This window comes from Watersipora subatra, chromosome 5, assembly GCF_963576615.1.
Source record: "Watersipora subatra chromosome 5, tzWatSuba1.1, whole genome shotgun sequence".
Classification (NCBI taxonomy): domain Eukaryota; kingdom Metazoa; phylum Bryozoa; class Gymnolaemata; order Cheilostomatida; family Watersiporidae; genus Watersipora; species Watersipora subatra.
Genome location: NC_088712.1, coordinates 21,751,835 through 21,770,155, shown reverse-complemented (window position 1 = coordinate 21,770,155; position 18,321 = coordinate 21,751,835). Strand labels below are relative to the sequence as shown.

The following is an 18,321-nucleotide window of genomic DNA, read 5'->3' as shown; positions in this document are numbered from 1 at the left end:
GTTCAACACGCGGTCTCTCCAATGGTACTGTTTACATTCACGTTCAATCAATCAATAAAGATATAGAGCCTTTTTGTTCCCGCTAAAAGGATCAGGTTGAAGCAAATCAAACCAGCTGGTTCGATTTGCATCGGAGCTGCTTTTTCTTATCAAATGAAATCGACGTATAATAAACATTGGCCAATGAAATGCCGGTGACGGAGGTAGCGATTGTAAACATATCGATGCCAGCGGTTAGGTCATTCCTTTTGTCTCTGACCGAGGTCCTAGCTACACACGTTTTACAAAGCTCTAACACACGCTCTACTTTTATATTTGGATTTACATTGATGGTATGGTGAAGTCATGTTCAGCCATTGAGTTTAGGAAGAAGAAAAGAAAACGAGTCTTTTCATCTAAAAAGACTGATGAAGAAGTTAGCATTATCGCTTTGCTATTTTTTATTAGTAATTTTTTTCGATTCAATTTTTAGTTACTACGACTAGTTTTAATTCGGTACTAGAAATCTTTTCAGCTACTATCCCATTTCATTAGGCTAACCAAACAATTCACATAGTATCCATTAATAAATATTGATTATGTATCGATGATACCGAGTTGATGTTATGCTATTCGATACCAAACAGACACGTTAAAAGTTTTCTATTAAGCCTTTCTATCAGTGGTAAAGTTAGCTGTGGTGCTTCAGTATGCTGTATACATCGCAGAATATGAACCCAAGATGAATATGACATCTCGGCAAAAAATAATTATCTGCAACTAATAATTTCTAAACATAGATTTTTATTTGTAGATAGTTGATGCACCAACACACCGCCGAGCACATCTCTTCTCTCACCATCCACATCTTGTGCTTCAGTTTGTGCTGATCCAGATTCTGTTGCTGCTTCAGATTCTTCTGCTGCCGCTCCAGATTCTGCGTCTAAGCGCAAGCTGGAGACTTTCAGGAAGTATCCTGCTAGCTCTGCTATTTCTGCAGGTGCTGACACCGCTTCTGGTGATACCGCCGCAAGCCGTGTTAGGTCAAGCAGCTTTAGGGTAGTGAGTATGGAATTTTTATATAGCTTAGTTTCTCATATAATGTGTTCCGTCTGTTGTAGTACTAATGTAGGGTTAGTTGAGACTGATAGGGTATATGGTATGTGTAGTTTGTTTGAAGTAGGTTTTAATGATTGTAAGAGCATAGTTATGTCGCAGCACACATCCCCGAGTGTGGTAAATTGTAAGGCTTATGATATAAACAATAGGTTTGTTTATTCTTGTAAGAGTAACGGGGTAGGTTATGAGCAGGTGTGTAGCTTTATTTCAGATTTAAATTTACCACTGCCTATCCAGCGTACTTCATACTTCGCTAAGCTAGGTAAGTTAGCTACTGCATGTTCTACAGCTTTAGAGGATCATTTTAGAATCATTAGGAGTATTGTAAAGGCAGCGTATCTAAAGCTTGAGGAACGTAGTACTGATGTAGATACTGTAGATATAGCGGTAAGTTACGATGGTACATGGCAGAAGCGTGGACATACTTCACGCAATGGTGTGTTTGTCGCTATAGATGTTCTTATCTGGATATGTTGTAGACTTTGAAGTGATTTCAAACTACTGCCGGGGATGTGAGAGAGGACCGAAAAAGGATGACAGTAATTTCGACGAGTTTTGGACGAAACACAAAGATGCTTGTACGAAGAACCATGACGGCTCGAGCGGTGCTATGGAGAGAGAAGCAGCAAAGATCATCTGGCAGAGATCTACAACAGGGCCTTTACGATATACTGTTTTTCTTGGTGATGGTGACAGTGCAGCGTATTATGCGGTTTGTAGTCTGGCTGTGTATGGTAATGTCAGCGTCAAGAAGGAGGATCGCATAAATCATGTCGCTAAACGTTTGACGACTCATTTGAAAAAACTCAAAGTTTCATATAGTAAATCGGCGACGCCTATTTCCGGGAAAGGCAAGCTTACAGAAACCTTGATGGCATCTTTGCAATTTTATTATCGCAACGCCATCAGTCGGAATCCGGGTAACATTGATGGAATGAAAAGAGAAATTTTGGCCGCGCCGTATCACATCACGTCTGATGCCTCGCACCCGCAGCATGATTATTGCCCTTCTGATAGCTGGTGTTGGTATAAGAATCCCAGCATGTCACCTAAGAGACCTGATTTACCAAATGCGATGTTGAGTATGATCCTGCCTGTGTATGAGAGATTGTCAGACGAGAGATTGTTGGAGCGGTGTGCGAAGGTGGGTACGCAGAATACGAATGAGTGTTTGAATGGGGAGATCTGGCGACGTTGCCCGTAGACCCAGTGGCATGGTAAGCGTGTGGTGACAGTGAGTGCGACGATGGCTGTGATGGTCTTCAATAGTGGTAGGGCTGAAGTATTTAGGGTACAAAAGTATTTTGGTTTGCTTGTAGGTGAGAAGTCATTGCTGCATGCAAGAGCCAAGGATGAGCACAGAATGAAGAGACAGATGGTCAGTAGCAGCCAGAGGAAGTCCAAAGATTGTCGCCGAGTTACTGAGCAACAAAGACAGCGGCAAAAAGAATGGGTAATCTATGCAGCCGGAAAATTTGGTGCCCAATTCAAAGGTATGGTGAAGTGCTAGTTAGAGTATTATACATAGTAGTATTCACTAGTAGTCGACGGAAGTATTTAGAGTGCAAATGTATTTTGGTTTGGTTGTAGCTAAGAAGAAATAGTTGCATGCAAGATGAGCAGAGTTTGAAGAGAGGGAGCGTCAGCAAAGACGGAATAAGTCAACATCATGGCAAACTTACTTCCTCCTGTAGGTCATTGGATTTTTTCTTTTGAAAGATTTGAGAAAAAGGCCAATTGTCTGTAGCAGTAAGTCAACAGCACATCGCAGAACTACTGAGCAACAGGGACAGCAGCGTAAAGAGCAGAAGTTGAAGATAGCATCGGTAAAGTTTACTTTCTTTTGCAGTTGCTCAGTTTCATACTCCTGAAAAGGTTGAGTAGCGAGCTGGCCAACTGCTGAAGTAAGTCAACAGCACGTTGCACAACTACTGAGCAACAGAGACAGCGACATAAATTTTTTTTCAAAGTCGTTTTTCTCAAATTTGTGCTTTTTTCTGTGACTCCATCTGCTACCGGAGACTATAGAAAAAAGAAGACACGAGAAATTGTTATGAGATTTTACTTGTATATTCAGATTTTTGTATACAGTCAGGTGATAGTAACAGATTTTGGCTAAAATCAGCGCCTTTTTTGTTATTCTGTAAATTACAGGTCTCAGTCTTGTCGTATTGATCGGCATAAATTTGTTTGTTCAAAAAATCTTTTGTAGTCGTTATCAAAATTCTGTTTCTATGGCTGCTAGGAGCACATTCCGAGTTTCAATTTGACACCAAATACGAGCTTTTTAGTGTAGCAGTTGATTCACAAAATCGTCAGATGGTGAAGCTCTAAAAATGTGAAGATGTAAAGCTCTAAAAATGTTGATTGATATTTATTGATGGACATATCTCAAAAACTGCTGCAACAAACATAATGATTTTTTGATTTTGATTTTTTTTTGGTTAATAAGTACCTAGCAAACAGTGTGCAAAATTTCAGCTCTCTATGTCCATTTTCAGTAAAAAGAGTTGCTTTCCTAGTACTGCTCCAGGGCCGGTTAATTTTTATAATAAAGAACTACTATGTCATGTAGGGCTACCCATGTGTATGTACCATGAATACACCAAATTGCCACAATTCTATATTTTCAGTTTTTCATATTTTGCTTTCTTTGGTCTAATGCATTTATGCCTGGAGCTCAATATAAATATCACAGTCTTTCATTTTTAAGTGATGAACTGATGTGTTCTGCATCTCGCTGCATGGCTCCCTTTGTTGTCACTGATCAGATCCATCCAGCCGAGGTTATTCAGAATCATGACATAAGGCAGCAAATAACAAAAGGGTGAGTTGATTATGTATCATGCCATTACTTTCATAGGCCATTTCCTTGTTTACTTTAGATTGCTCTTTCTTTGTTTCTGTTCTTGGCAACTATCGTGATAACTTAGTTTTTATAGTGAAGTGAGTTTAGATGGTGCGTGAACTCCAATACTTACAGATTCAACTTTAGCAATCGATTTTCGCTAGTTAATTCAGATGTACAAAATAACCAAATTAGTATGTCAACAGTGATCAGCATGTTTTAATCACTAATTTCTGCATTTGGTATTCTGTTTGGCCAGCCATGTCCTTGAGGAACATGAACACTTCAGACCTTGTATACCTCGAAATTATAGAGGTTCCGCAAAACTACTATAAGCAGGGTAAGTTGCTAAATTGCTGCTCAGAAATAAGTGCTACACGTTAATAATGAAAATCACTCATGTTCGTGAAATGAATCAGACTCAAAATACTTACGGATTACCGGAAGAAAGAATTATGAGAAATGTTTCATAAGTGTTGTAAATTTACGCTAGTTTTTCATCTCTGTTAAAAGTAGGAATATATTTATCCATATACAATAGTTGTTTATGTTAAACATTGTCATTAGTGTGAAACCCAGTCTTCATGGTTTAAAAGTTAAACTCGAAAACATTCAGCCCTCTTTAATTAAATAATATTTAATCAAAATTAAATTAGTTGCAAATAGGCTCATTTTAACTCATCACAATTGTGTCAGTTGCCTCTTTACCGTCACAGACCAGTGCATGCTAGAGAAAATTAACCAATCAAAATGCTCGTTGCATGTGATAAAGCTGTGACTGAGCGAGTCTAGGGTTATCGCTCAGCATCAACTCACCCAGCACAGATTGGCACCACATGGCATGATGTCTTACTAAATACTACCTGGTGTGTTTGCACCTTACAGTCGTGTCCCTTTATCCAAAGCTACAATTGAGTGTTGGCAAAAAACATCACAGGCCATGCGATTGGAACTCACAAAATTTAGCTTACTAGACCATCATGCTACCACTGTGCCAGTCTACCAGTGTAATAATTGTATACATAATTAATACACATGTTTATCTCTCACAAATCATTAGACTGCCAGAGTACAGTAGACACTCATATAACGTATACCTCTTATAACGTAAATCCCAAATAACGTAAAAAAAATTATGTGAGGTTTTTGCTTCCTACAACGTAAAAAATTCCATATAAGGTAAAGTGTCAAGTTGGGCGAGTTTTCAAAATCGATTTAAATGTTAGTTTGTTTTGCCGCAAGAAAAACCACCGAGCCCTTAGTGTACTATATATATATATTTAGCGACATTTCAATTTGTCTTTATACATCGTTGAATGTGTCGACAAAAAGGCGAATAGGATAGCTGCGCAATTGTTCATAAATATAAAGGTGATCGGTAATTGTAGGAGTTACAGCGTCCGTCTACCAGTCTTAGTGTCACAAGTTGGAATATCGTCAAAAAAATATCTTTATCCTAGCCTTGACCCTCGGATAGTAATAGACGACGAACAGGTAGAAAGGTTTTTGGAATAAAAATATTTTGATGTTTTGCCTTATTGTAGACGTACAAAATATTTGTTATTGGCTTTACTTTGCAGAATAGACTTTGCCGTTTAAAAAATAAGCAAATGGTTGTAAATGAACATCGAAAATGTGCAGTTCTTAAAAACTTGTTGTAAATTTATGGTCTATAAAACCAGTGAGATTGATCATAAACATGAAAAATGTTGTTGATGCCAACCAATAATTATCCAGTTACGGTACAGCCCACAAATTAAAAGAGTTAAGTAAAGTATTTCCTGTTTTTGCATGATCAAAAGAATGAGTTTGGAAAGATCTTGGAACTGATTAGGCAATTTGCATGTATTTTAATGTTCTTATAACATAATTTAACTATAACGTAAATGTTCCTGGAACGGGTTGTTTACGTTATAGGAGTGTCTACTGTATAGTTAAATGAAGCAACTGCACTGGCTGCTCTCTCTAGTGAAATACACAGACAAGCTTTGCAGGTATCACTAGTAAGAGGCTGACAATCTTGGCAAATGTCACTAATCAGATACGCAGACACCCTTTATGGGTGCCAGTGAGCAATCGACTTGATAAGCTATGAGGGTGCAGCTGTATAAACAAGTCTTGTAAAGTTGTAGGTGCCACTTGCATCAACTGTAAAATGTTTTATAGGGGTCACTAATGAACTGTGTAGAAAATCTATGTATGTGATACTGGCTATACGCACAGGGAAGCTTTTACTGCTGCCACTAAGGACAGTCTGATGCTTCTGGATGAACTGCTACCACAATTGACCAAACGTACCCCACATGGAGGCTACTCCCGTCGCTTCTTCTTCAACTCGAACACAACAATATTTTATTAGCGAAGGACAATAAAACTGGTGAGTGAGTAGAAACAGAAAAAGGCTACTTGGGTTCTTTTACAGTATGTGGATATTTAGAAGCATCTTGGCATTTCACAAAGATTCCATGGTGTACACATGTACCTGAATATGTGCAGTGTGGAAACCTCAAACTGACATATGTTTATCAAGCGAGAGTTGTGTGACACTTTTATTTACATCATGGAAAAACAACTTCTCAGGCTGGGTCAAACGACAGTAGCTTAATCAAGCTTAAAGATGTGATAAGGCCAAATTTTAGTGGATTTTAATAGAAACTATCGATGTTTTTTATCTTTTGAGATGTTGTTTTTCATTTTAGGATACAACTTTAAATCTAGGTACAGATACATTATTATAAATATTTCAAACGACTGGTGTAAGAATAGTTGAAATATTGTCATATTAGTTTCCTCTAGATGTTGTGGAAACATATGAGTACCAGTTACGATTCTGCCTGTCTACTGTAATTAGGTTATCGAGTTAACTTATTTCATTGCGACCTTTGCATTAGCCGCATCTTTAAAAATAAGTTGGCAAGACCAACTGCATCACTAAAAAGTCATGTATAGTCAACATTATTAGCAGGTCCATATTCCCCGAGACGGTTGAGCCGCCCCAACTTTTTAGTGAGTTTTGGCGGCTAAGTACTAAGAATTGCGGTCTATGATCATTCTCGTGGAATTTCCATGTTGGAAATTCCAAGAACCGAAAAAAATTCCAATAAGAAATCTATTAGCCACTAGCGTTCTAGATTGTTTTCGTGGTGAGCTCGCCAAATGAGTGATCTTGTAAGACTTTATTAAGACCCGCAAACTGAACTTTATTGCTTATAGTAGGGATGTGAAGAAGACCCCCAAACTTGCATTTTCACTAATTTTCAGGCTCACTAATATAGTATTGGTTTTGCCTGCTACTAATGCAGTGAGTGATTTTTTTCTGCATTGAAGCGAATTAAAACATCGACGAGGAGCACTATGGAGCAGGCTCGGTTAAATAATCTTCTAATCTTACACAAATATAAAGATGATGAAATAGATATAGAATCAGTTGTGAAAGATTTCTGTCATGGGCACATTGACAGAACAAGAGTTATTGCAATAAAGAAGTAATTGCTCTTTTTTGGTCAAGGTCCCTTACAGAAATCTGTAGTGTCATGAGTTTGATATTGTTTGTTGAATAAAAAAAATGTTTTGCCTACTATGAACTATAAACAATATATTTATGTAGATTTTGATGCTTACAATTAATTGCATTCATGCATATTCTGAGGGTTGTTTATGTCAAAAAGGTTCAGAGCTTCAGGGCGCTGCGCCGAACCACGTTGGGGGCTTACACCGCCCTCCAAACTCCAAACGTTCATAACTAGTTGCCTAACATTTGCACACCCAACTTGCAAATAGGAATACAGGTCTGATTATTAGTATCAACTCGTAAAAAAATAAATCTGCTTGTCACATTTGATCAATTGATTCTAGTATAAAACAAATAGTTTTTTGAAATGCCAAAATAGTGAACACGAAGCGACGTCAATTTCTTTGAAATCAATTAACCCACTGATTCTGGCAAAGAGTTAATAAAGCTATTTTCGCACCTGGTTGGCAGTTTTTGGCATAGACACACCTGTTTCCCCTAAGTGGTGTGGAGTACAAAATTTCTTGAGCTCCTAGTATTTAGTCCGTTTGAATTGAGTCGAGCTATAAAAAAGGTATAATGCGTGACTGCGACCGAGACAGTTCGGTTGGCAGACTCTTACAGCCACCTTTACAGAAGCTACCAATTAAGTTGGCCAAGATACGAATTGAGAAGAAAAAGGTAATACATACTGAGCGCTCCGTCAGCAGTAGCACAATGAAGCGAGTGGAAGATGCACTGAAAAAGTCTGGCGCCTGCAGTGTATATGGAGTAACTATAAGGGTGAGCAGGAACAGACAGCAGGTGTTGCAGAATTTTGCTGTGTATGTCTGCTGTATCACTTACGACACATCTCTCAAGACCAGCTGATGGCCCGTGGCGCAGTATCTGGTTGACCGGGCTTGCTGGAGATTGTTTCTGTGCGCTAGATGGTGTAGGGTCAACCTTGAAGTGCTGCCCTGCCCTACAAGCACAGAGGAAAAGCGCCGGCTGAGAGTCTCAAAATGGCCTCGAGTTGGCATGGCTCGGTCAAGCCCAACACAACAGAGAGAGCTCAATTCCTCTTTAGGAAGCGGCCAATACCAGCCAAGACAGCGAGGCCACCGGAGGAGCTCGTATCTAGAGGAACTGAGCAAAAAATACATTGAAAGCGGGTAAAGCCTAACAAAGAAGAAAGCGTATAAAAGTGTTTGGACTTCTTAAAGAATGTATGTTCTTGGTTTATTACCTGTCATCCATCTATTCTTATATACAGTATATTTAATAAATATGCATGTGTATATTGTTGGTGGCTAACACTTTGTGTGTTTATTGCTCGACTGTCTTGTGGAGTGTAAAGAGAACCAGCAGTTTTTTTACAATATTTTCTATTTGGTTTGGAAGATATCATAAACAAGGTTAGACGATTTCCGGGTTATCTGAGCTGGTCTCTTAGCCTCAGTACCGCTGTCTGGTCATGCTGGCTCTTTAATGCACTGGGTTGACACTAGCAGCAATTAAGTTTTGAAATTGAAATCACTAATGTTGATGTGAAGAAGCCACTCATGTTATGAATTTACAATAGAATTTTAGAGCGTGCAGCCATGCTTACCGTAAAACCTTTAATTAGATGCCACCTTGATTTGAAAAATAGACTTGCAGAGGCAACCCCAAATCAAGGAGACAAAGGGTGTTTAGGCACATCTTATGAAAAGTCTGGAGTCATCATCCATTTTCTTTTACAAACTGTAGGCATAGATGCGTGTTCTCACATATATCTGTAAATAACTACCATTCTGTTACACCCCGCAGTTTTGAGTTTACCTTCCATTCTTCAGTCTAACAAAATTACTCTCTGATTTTTAGTAAGTTAATTGTATTATGTTGTCTCCTATTTCATGTTATACTCGTAGATGGTGAAGTTGGCATTTAGGCAGACTTGATGTCACCCTACAATATAAGAGCAGCATGCAGCAATTTCAACTAAACACCATGGTAGCCTCTGCCTTCAACACCATGGCAGAAATTTTCTCCTATAAATGACAGCATACAGTTTCAACATCTCAGCAAGCAGCATACATTCTCAAACACACAGCAGCAGTTGTATTCAGAGGCACCAAATGTTTGCAACTTGAAAGTAGCATGCATGTGAAAATCTTTAGCTGCAACTCTTCTGTCTTTTACCACAATTTCAGGAAATGCCCTCAGCATGACAGCATCTATTCTTGTCACCACATCTGCGTGCTTCGTTCTCAATACACTCCTGCATTAGCTCAGTGCTTGACTCAACAATTCATCTACATGTACATCTAGCTACTATTCAACTAGGAAGCTAAATAGCTTCAAAGTTGGAGTTGTCTTTTTGAACAAGCACCAACGACTCATATAAAAATGACATTTACGACCATATCTTTTTCATCTACAAAACTACTAATAGCCAACAAGTGCATTTTGACGAGTCTTTCTAGCCTTGCTAGATAGTGCTCCAGCTTTAGTAGTTTTACTGACTAGTTTTAGTATAATATAACAATTATTGTATTATCTTGTGCGTGTATCATCATCAGACTGATTATATGGAGGCATAATGATTAGAGTGCATCACTAAACTATTGAACCCCACAAAGCTGGGAGACTACGTATGCAAACTCTGCACTATTGACACTGGCTTAGCCATGTTCTAGTTGTTTTATAGAAATGCCCTGTGCCTTGACTGCATGAGAGTGGCAATAAAATAATTGTGTCTATATTACAACAACAAATAAATAGTCGGTGAATGGAAAGTGAATACTAATATCATCTAAACAGTTCCTTGATATCAATTGGACGGGTGCTTGTGGATGTTTAGAAAAAAACAGCAAGTAATGAATTCTTGGCAAGTAGAAAATCACACAGACTTTGTGAGCTTAGCTAAGCTGTTGTTGAGGAAGGAAAATACAATATAAAAGCAAGTTCAAAGTTGAACCAAATAAAAAGAATCAAGGTCAGATCTGTTCTAAAAACTGTAAAAGTTGGAGCATCATAAAGGTAGAAAATGCGAAGGTGGATAAAAAGTATCTCATGAAATATGATAAATATACAGAGGTAAGAAAGTGCAAGACAACACGGGTGAGTTGAAACAGTCAAGGAGATAATATGATGGCTGATTTGTGAGCTGAATGAAAGTGTATCTATCAGCCAATGGTCCCATCAACTGCTGCTGCTACTGCTGCTGCTAGTGAACTCTTGCAAACATGGTATGAGCGGAAGGTTGTCAGATGTTTGGAAGGTGGGTTGTCGCCCCCTGCAACAGATTGGAGGTTAATAGATTTGATGTTTTTTTTCTGAAGTTAGCAAGTGCCAGTGTCTCTTAGTAGTAACATTTTATTAAACAGTAGACGCTCTTACTATGTAAATAATCTGTTATACCAACAGTAAGATAAATGTAAATTTCCTAATCCGTTCTAAGATTGACCCAAACTCACCTTTTTGTCCCGTCAAACAGGAAAAACTGAACTTAAGTTTTTAATTTAATTCTGGTGCAGTAACTGTGATATTATTGGTTGATATCGACAAATTTTCTCTTTTTTCTCATCATTTTCACTCGGTGTAGGATTCATGATTACGGTAATAATACGTCAAGTTATGGAAAGCCCACAACTTCAATATTAAACCGATCTTTCAAACTATTTTTATTGTATGAAATAAAATAAATTGAAGCAAAAATATACAGGCACTACCATAAGAGTCGCCTCTGTCTGGTTTTTTTCTGAAACCAGGGCTGGAGGTTAGGATAAAACATTGATTTCAACGAGACTCCAATTCGTGACATTCAGAATGATAGACCGACAGTGTAACACCTGCACTAATCAACCTCCTTTAAAGGTTTACTTGCAACAAAATTCACATTACAGTTATTTGGTATCAAAGGATTCACCATGTCTTACTCTGCTGGGTTGTAGGCACAAAATATGTGGAAATGTGCTAACAAGCTTTTAAAAGCTTAAAAACTAACAGTTAATCGCCGCCATAAAGAAACCGCCGTAGATCGGAATCAGTTTATTTGTCTGACGTAGTTAATCCATTTGGTTATTGTTTTGACACGTGATGTTCTCACATGAATTGAAAGGCCAATAAAAGGCTAACTATAAAACTTCTCGCAGCACTAGTTTATGACAAACACTTCGAGTTTTCCCGAAGACCCCGTATCAAATATAGATGCTCGCTACTTTAAAGTTTTGTCTCGGCTTGGTCTAATCTTCTAGTCGTAATCTGATCATGTGACCCATACTGCCTGTCAAACAGCGCAAATAATTTTTGCAGCATTTTTCGACTATCACAGGTGACCAACAGGCTCGTCATGTTTATTAGACAATGATATGTACTCCTTCAAGCTAAAGTTAAAAAATTAAATGAATTTTCACGGCAGGTTATAAGATATCAGTGCTGAAAGTGACAGCATTACAATGACGATGAAATAAACGCGTAAGAACAATAGACATGGTTTTATTGAATGCAAGAAGTATATTTGCAAGAATATTTCGACGAAGGAGGTTGCATGAAAGTGTAAACAGAAGCCATCTCGTTCAATTACATCCCATTTGAGCCGTTTTGGAAAGGGATTTTAATCTACGGCGTTTTCGTGATGGCGGCGATTAACTGTTCGTTTTTAAGCTTTTGAGAGCTTGTAAGCACATTTCCACATATTTTGCACCTACAACACAGCACAGTAAGACATGGTGAATCTTTTGATACCAAATAACTGTAACGTGAATTTTGTTGCAAGTAAACCTTTAACATTGGGAGATCTTACAGATTCAACCTTTAAGTACTGTTTCAATCTTTCGTGACATTCAGATTGATAGACCGACAGTGTAACACCTGCACTAATCAACCTCCTTTAAGTATTAATAAACAACTGTGCAGCGACTTACTCTCCATTGTGTAGACACAACTGATGATCACTACTAATTAGCATGTCATGAAAGTTGTATATATGCTATTACTAAACATTGCTAAATAATCACGCAGCTACTTATCATCTGTGTTTTATCTGTGTACTTGACGATCTCTCACGGTACTAGTTTAAATAATAGATATACCCTGGTGAGTCGTTAAACCCTTTCAAGTGCAACCCGAAAGAAAACAATATTTTTCTTTACGTTGAATGGAATTTGCGTCATAAAAGGTTTATATTATAGGAGAGTCCACTGTATAAACAATACAATACTACTTAAATAAATTGCGTTCCCAATAAGAGCCAAGTAAATGCCCAAACTACCACTGTTTTTTAAAAAGCTACTTAAATAGAACAATTATAAATGTTACCTACCCTACAGGATGAAAATATTCGTTGGTCATAAAAATTCGCGATTTCGCGAGCAGTCAATCCCGCGAATTATTAAATTCAGTGAATAATTAGTTCTATTTTTAATCACAAGAGAGAATAACTCTTGCATCAAATTGAAAACTAGTCGCGAGCCTAGTTTTTAATGTAAATACTAAACGTAATTGAGTTCCAAAACATTTTTAAAATCATTGCCTGAGCTTTGAGCTAACCCCATTGGCAATGCATCACATTTATTTACAAAATTATTCGAGGTTTTCACAAGATATGCAGAATGGCGTCATCGCGAAAATAGCCGCGAGGCAGAAATACTAAACGTAGCCGAGTTCCAAAACTTCTTTAAAATCATCGTCAGGCTTCGAGCTTTATTGCCATAGCGTCAAACTTTACAAAATTATTCAAAGTTTTTACAAGTTATTCGGCATGGCTTCAGCATAGCAAAAAAGCTCTCCTAGTCTCTCTACATTAGAATCAACTTCATCAATCTCTAATACCGAAGACAAGGACGATCATGATTCTGATCTGGACATTATGGTATGTATTTGATTTGCAGATACGTTTTTCCATAATCAACTGCATTAGTTAATTCTTTTGTTTAAAAACTGATCGCTTTCATCAAATACTTCAACTATTGTTTTTGTACTTCCTCAACACTCGTTAATATTTTTTCTTTTTTGTGTTCACTGCAGATTGAGAATGAAACAACCTACTCCGATTACGAAAACTAGAGACAAGTAGTAATATTCATCAAGGCAGGAGTTTTGGCAGGAAGGCAACCAGTCAACCTAGAAGTCAAGTTGCTTCATCGACAACTCCTTGATATCGCTGTAGCAAACATGATTAAATTATCTATTTTATTTCATGTATAGATATATTATAATTTATTACAAACTTGAGTGTACAAATAAAATATTTCAAATACAAATAAAATTTTACAAATGATGAATGGAGTAAATATAAACAGTTTAGTCCATATGGCGGTTGTCTAACAATAAAATTAAACTGGTACTGTTGATATGTGAATACTAGCGTGTAATGGTGCTTTCTGACTAGTTATTTTACTAATAGCAGATCTGTCACTGTCTTGGGTAGGTGTTGAAGGAGATTCTCTCGCTACTACATGGCTGGTAAGGAAGTTATCATCAGAACTCTCCTCGTGGCTTACTATTGCAAAGTTCTGCCGGTTGGCCAAAGATTTGTGCTCGTAAAGGCGTTTTTGTTCCTTTTTTAAAAACAGATATATTCTTCTCGTAAGTAGCTGCGGTCACTTCAACCTAAATTTCCAGACCTCCCTGAATGATTGGTGTTCTTCTAAGAATGACATCTACCACCCTTGCAATCATTGTTCTTCGGTGTATGATGAAAAATCTTTCTCTCACACTAAAACAAATAATGAAGCAGTAGGGATGGAAAAAAATACGGTAGTATTGCGTTTTACCGAAGAACCAAAGTAAAATTCAACTAATTTAGTAAATGTAAAAACTCATTACTCACCACAAGTTGTTGGCTTATCAAAGGCCTCCAAAGCGATGAATATTCGTGAAAACCTCTGGACGCAGCAAAAATTGTTTACCGTAGAATAGCATGATCGCCTCACAGTTGTAAGCTAAATATAAACCGGAACACGCGGTGTGCGCATGCGTAGTAATAACTATTATTAGCCGCAATAGAGTTAACTTTTCCTAGAAAGCGGCAATTTTCAGCCGCGAATAAATTCATCCGCGAATATGCATGAAAAGACAATTTTCGCGAAATATAACTCCGCGAATAAATTCATCCTGTAGGGTATGTTAAACAGCTTGTATGTTTTTGAACTTCTAGTCAGAGCAATAGTACAGTTAGCCTAAGTTTCAGTCATGATATAATATATATGAACAATAGTACTGTTACTGGGTAACTGCACTGTGTCATGACTGAAACTTAGGGGAACTGTGAACCAAGTTTCAGCCATGATATAATAGATATGAACAATAGTACTGTTACTGGGTAACTGCACTATGTGATGACTGACACTTAGGGGAACTGTGAACCAAGTTTCAGCCATGATATAATATATATGAACAATAGTACTGTTACCGGGTTACTGCACTATGTGATGACTGACACTTAGGGGAACTGTTAACCAAGTTTCAGTCATGATGTAAAGTATATGAAGGCTGAAGAATAGGCTCCAAATGGAAAAAGATCAAGTTGCTGATTAAACTAATGATGCTAGGTGCGAACAGGAGAGGGTTACAAACAATGATCAGCTTAAAATATTAGACACACACCTTAGGTTTGTGGTGGGTCTCCTTTATCTGAGGGTTGTGCTTTGGATGTAGAACTGGTGACTTGGATTGTCCCCCTCCATAGATAATGTTGGGAAGATTCTGAAAAGAAACATAAGTGGTATGTAGATACATAAGTGTAAGTGTGATGTAGGTACATTTATGCTGACCTGATTGGATGGTGAGTATTAATCTATATATCAATTATCAATATAATTTAGACAGACTAAATCATTAACTAACCCTTGGGCCTTGTCGGTTGGGTTTTTTATCATAGATATCATATCTGTCAAAGTACGGGTGGTTCAGCAACTCCTCACATGTCAGTCTTTCAGCTGGATCTTTGGCAAAGCAACCCTGAAATGTCAAAATTTCCACCTTCATGGTTTCAAGCACAATAACACTAGAGTACAGTGTTGTCAAGAATTATGACACAACTCAAAAATGGACGCCTTTGTTCACCTTGGTACCCTCGCAGGAGCCATATTAATTTATTCAATTAACACTATTGCCTACAACTAAATGCAAAATTTTTTTCCTTTTCCAGTAAAATAAAGCTAAGCTGCATCATAGTAGTATCACAAAATTAATAGGTTGAGAATACAATAAGCAAATAGCTCGGCTATCCTTTGATTTTTGTAAAGTTCCGTTGCATACGCATTTTCATTAAAAAAATTTATTACCAACCGGTGTTTATTGAAAACTCACTCGATATTAATTATTAGAAACTTCTGCATCTAACGATGTCTGGTTTGTGGTGGTTTCTATTGACTTGCCCTACTGATTGTACGCAATGTGGGAATGATATTTAATGTTTCATAAGGAAAATATGAATTTTGAGTTGTCTTCTTGAACAAGCACCGACAACTCATACAAAAATAGCATTTAAGACCAGCTTTTTTTCATCCACAAAACTGCTAATAGCCAATAAGGGCTTTTTGACGAGTCTTTCTAGCCTTGCTAGATAATGCTCCAGTTTTAGCAGTTTTATTGACCAGTTTTAGTATAATATAAAAATTATTGTATAGTCTTGTGCATGTATCATTAGCAGACTGATTATATGGAGGCATACTGATTAGAGTTCATTACACAACTATTGAACCCCACAAAGCTGGGAGACTATGGTATGGAGTCTCTGCACTGTTGACACTGGCTAAAGCCTGGTTCCAATATAGCGGTGAAATGGGAACATACACGCTGAGTACCGCCGGTAGTAGCCGGTGGCAACACAACTGTTTAGCGCTGCTCAAATTTCGCAAAAGGACGCAGGTAAAATCTTCCCGAAATGCACAGTACGGGTAAAGGTCACCATTATAGGAACGGCATGGCGAGCGAACATTTTATTTGATTACGCAATAATGTTTACGATATTATTAACAATGTGGCTTTTATGTGAACAGATGCCTCCGAGCCTAGCCTAGCGTCGCAAGCATTTTGCTGCGCATGCTACCGCCTGAGTCACGCAATCGATATGGGAACCAGGCTTTAGCCATGATCTAGTTAATTTGTAGAAATGTCTTGTGCCTTGGGCATCTATTGTATATAGCTTGTAATATGTTGTGACACTGTCTTTTAAGAAGACCACAAAATAAAAAGGTAGTCACCTTGAGAAAGGACAGAGCGTTGGGACTGATATTTGGGACTTTTTCTTCTAAGAGTAGCTGTTTGTCGGGAGTTGGTATAGTCATTCCATTAAAGAAGGAGTTGTTGCTGAAGACTTGCATGTGTCTGGGCAGTAGATCCCCTGTATATATAAACTATCTGTTAAACCATAACTGCCACGAACAACTTTTATCGTATTTACTGGGTAAATCAGACACGCTGATTCCGATTTTGTAATCAAAATAAAGATTAGTCCACTAACTTTCAGAGTAATGAAGGACTTTTTATAGCGTTTTAATATCGGTCTCGAAAACAACACGATCGGCATAACAAGCTCCGCCCATAAATACGTGACATAACCTAGCTTTTAAGGAACAGAAGTTACGTAGGGATGATTAGACCGATTTAGAATAATAGAGATGGGTGTTTTAAAATCCATTAATATCTAAATTCAGCCTTAAAAATAATATCAGTCTTTTCTGAAAGGTAGATAAGCTATTTAGCATTGCATATTTAAAAAGCGCGATAACAACGCTAGCTTGTGATAAAACTGGGCTTTTTGAGCTCATTTTTCTCGGTGTCCAGCCCATTTAAACGTCATGTAACAAGCTACGAGCAATTTTAAAGGTTGACTTGCAACAAAATTCACATTACAGTTATTTGGTATCAAAAGATTCGCCATGTCTTACTCTATTGTGTTGTAAGTGCCAAATATGTGGGAATGTGATTAAAAGCTCGTAAAAGCTAAAAAACGAACAGAAAATCGCAGCCACACGAGACCGCCCTAGTTTGGATTCGTTTTCCAAAACGGCTAAAATGTGACGTATGTGTGCTAAAACGGCTAAAATGTGTGCGAGATAGTTTATGTTTACACTTTCATGCATCCTTATTCGTCGAACTATTTTCACAAATATACTTCACGCTTGCGATAAAAACCATGTCTATTGTTCTTACGCGTCTATTTTATCGGCATCGTAATGCTGCAACTTTGAGCACTGATATCTCAAAACATAGCATAAAAATATGTTTAATTTTTTAAGCTTAGCTTGAACGATTGCATATCATTCTCTGATAAAAATGATGAGTCTTTTGGTCCGCTATGATGGTTGAAAAATGCTGTAGAAATTTTTCGCGCCATATAGCGGGAAGTGTAAGTCACATGATCAAATTATGATAGTTTCAGTTCAAGTTTGATCTATCGCAAATAGCAAACACGCTTTCTCATATTAAACTTGTTTATTTCAATTCGTCATAATGTCTAACGCGCCACATAGTGTTTGTGCAGCTGCCAAGCTGAGAAGCACCTTTTTTTGGCCAAGAGCTGAGAAAAGACCAGACCTTCACCGGGCGTGGAGCAACTGGGTGAAGCTGATGTGACAAACTTTATTTATTCGCCTGCTTACTCTTACCTTTGTTTTCGCCAGTTCAAAGACGACATGTTTTCTAACCTGTTTGCATACTCCACATATCACCAAAGCACGTGAGTAATTTATTTTATGAACTACTTGTATTAGTAGTTGTAACTCGGGTTATTATCTAGTATTCTCCTAATAGTACTGTATTAATCTATATTTAATATAACAATATTAATGTCATTTAATTGTAATATTATATTATTAGTATTTTATCTTTTTAATTACGTGTATTATTCTTATTATAATAACAAAACTAATTCATACTGCATATCTATCTG

The 18,321-nt window shown here is 37.5% G+C and overlaps 1 protein-coding gene across 1 annotated transcript in view; it reads right to left on the bottom strand.

The window, feature by feature from the left end:
- Positions 1-10,183: 10,183 nt before the first annotated feature.
- The window catches only part of LOC137396562 (cyclin-dependent kinase-like 1), a 31,486-nt gene continuing 23,348 nt past the window's right edge, over positions 10,184-18,321 (bottom strand). The window contains exons 7-10 of the mRNA XM_068082875.1: positions 16,631-16,770; positions 15,270-15,383; positions 15,030-15,128; positions 10,184-10,716 (exon numbers count right to left, since the gene is read on the bottom strand). Of these exons, the coding sequence (XP_067938976.1) occupies positions 10,687-10,716; positions 15,030-15,128; positions 15,270-15,383; positions 16,631-16,770 (383 nt within the window). The 3' untranslated portion in view covers positions 10,184-10,686. The remainder of the gene's footprint in view (positions 10,717-15,029; positions 15,129-15,269; positions 15,384-16,630; positions 16,771-18,321) is intronic.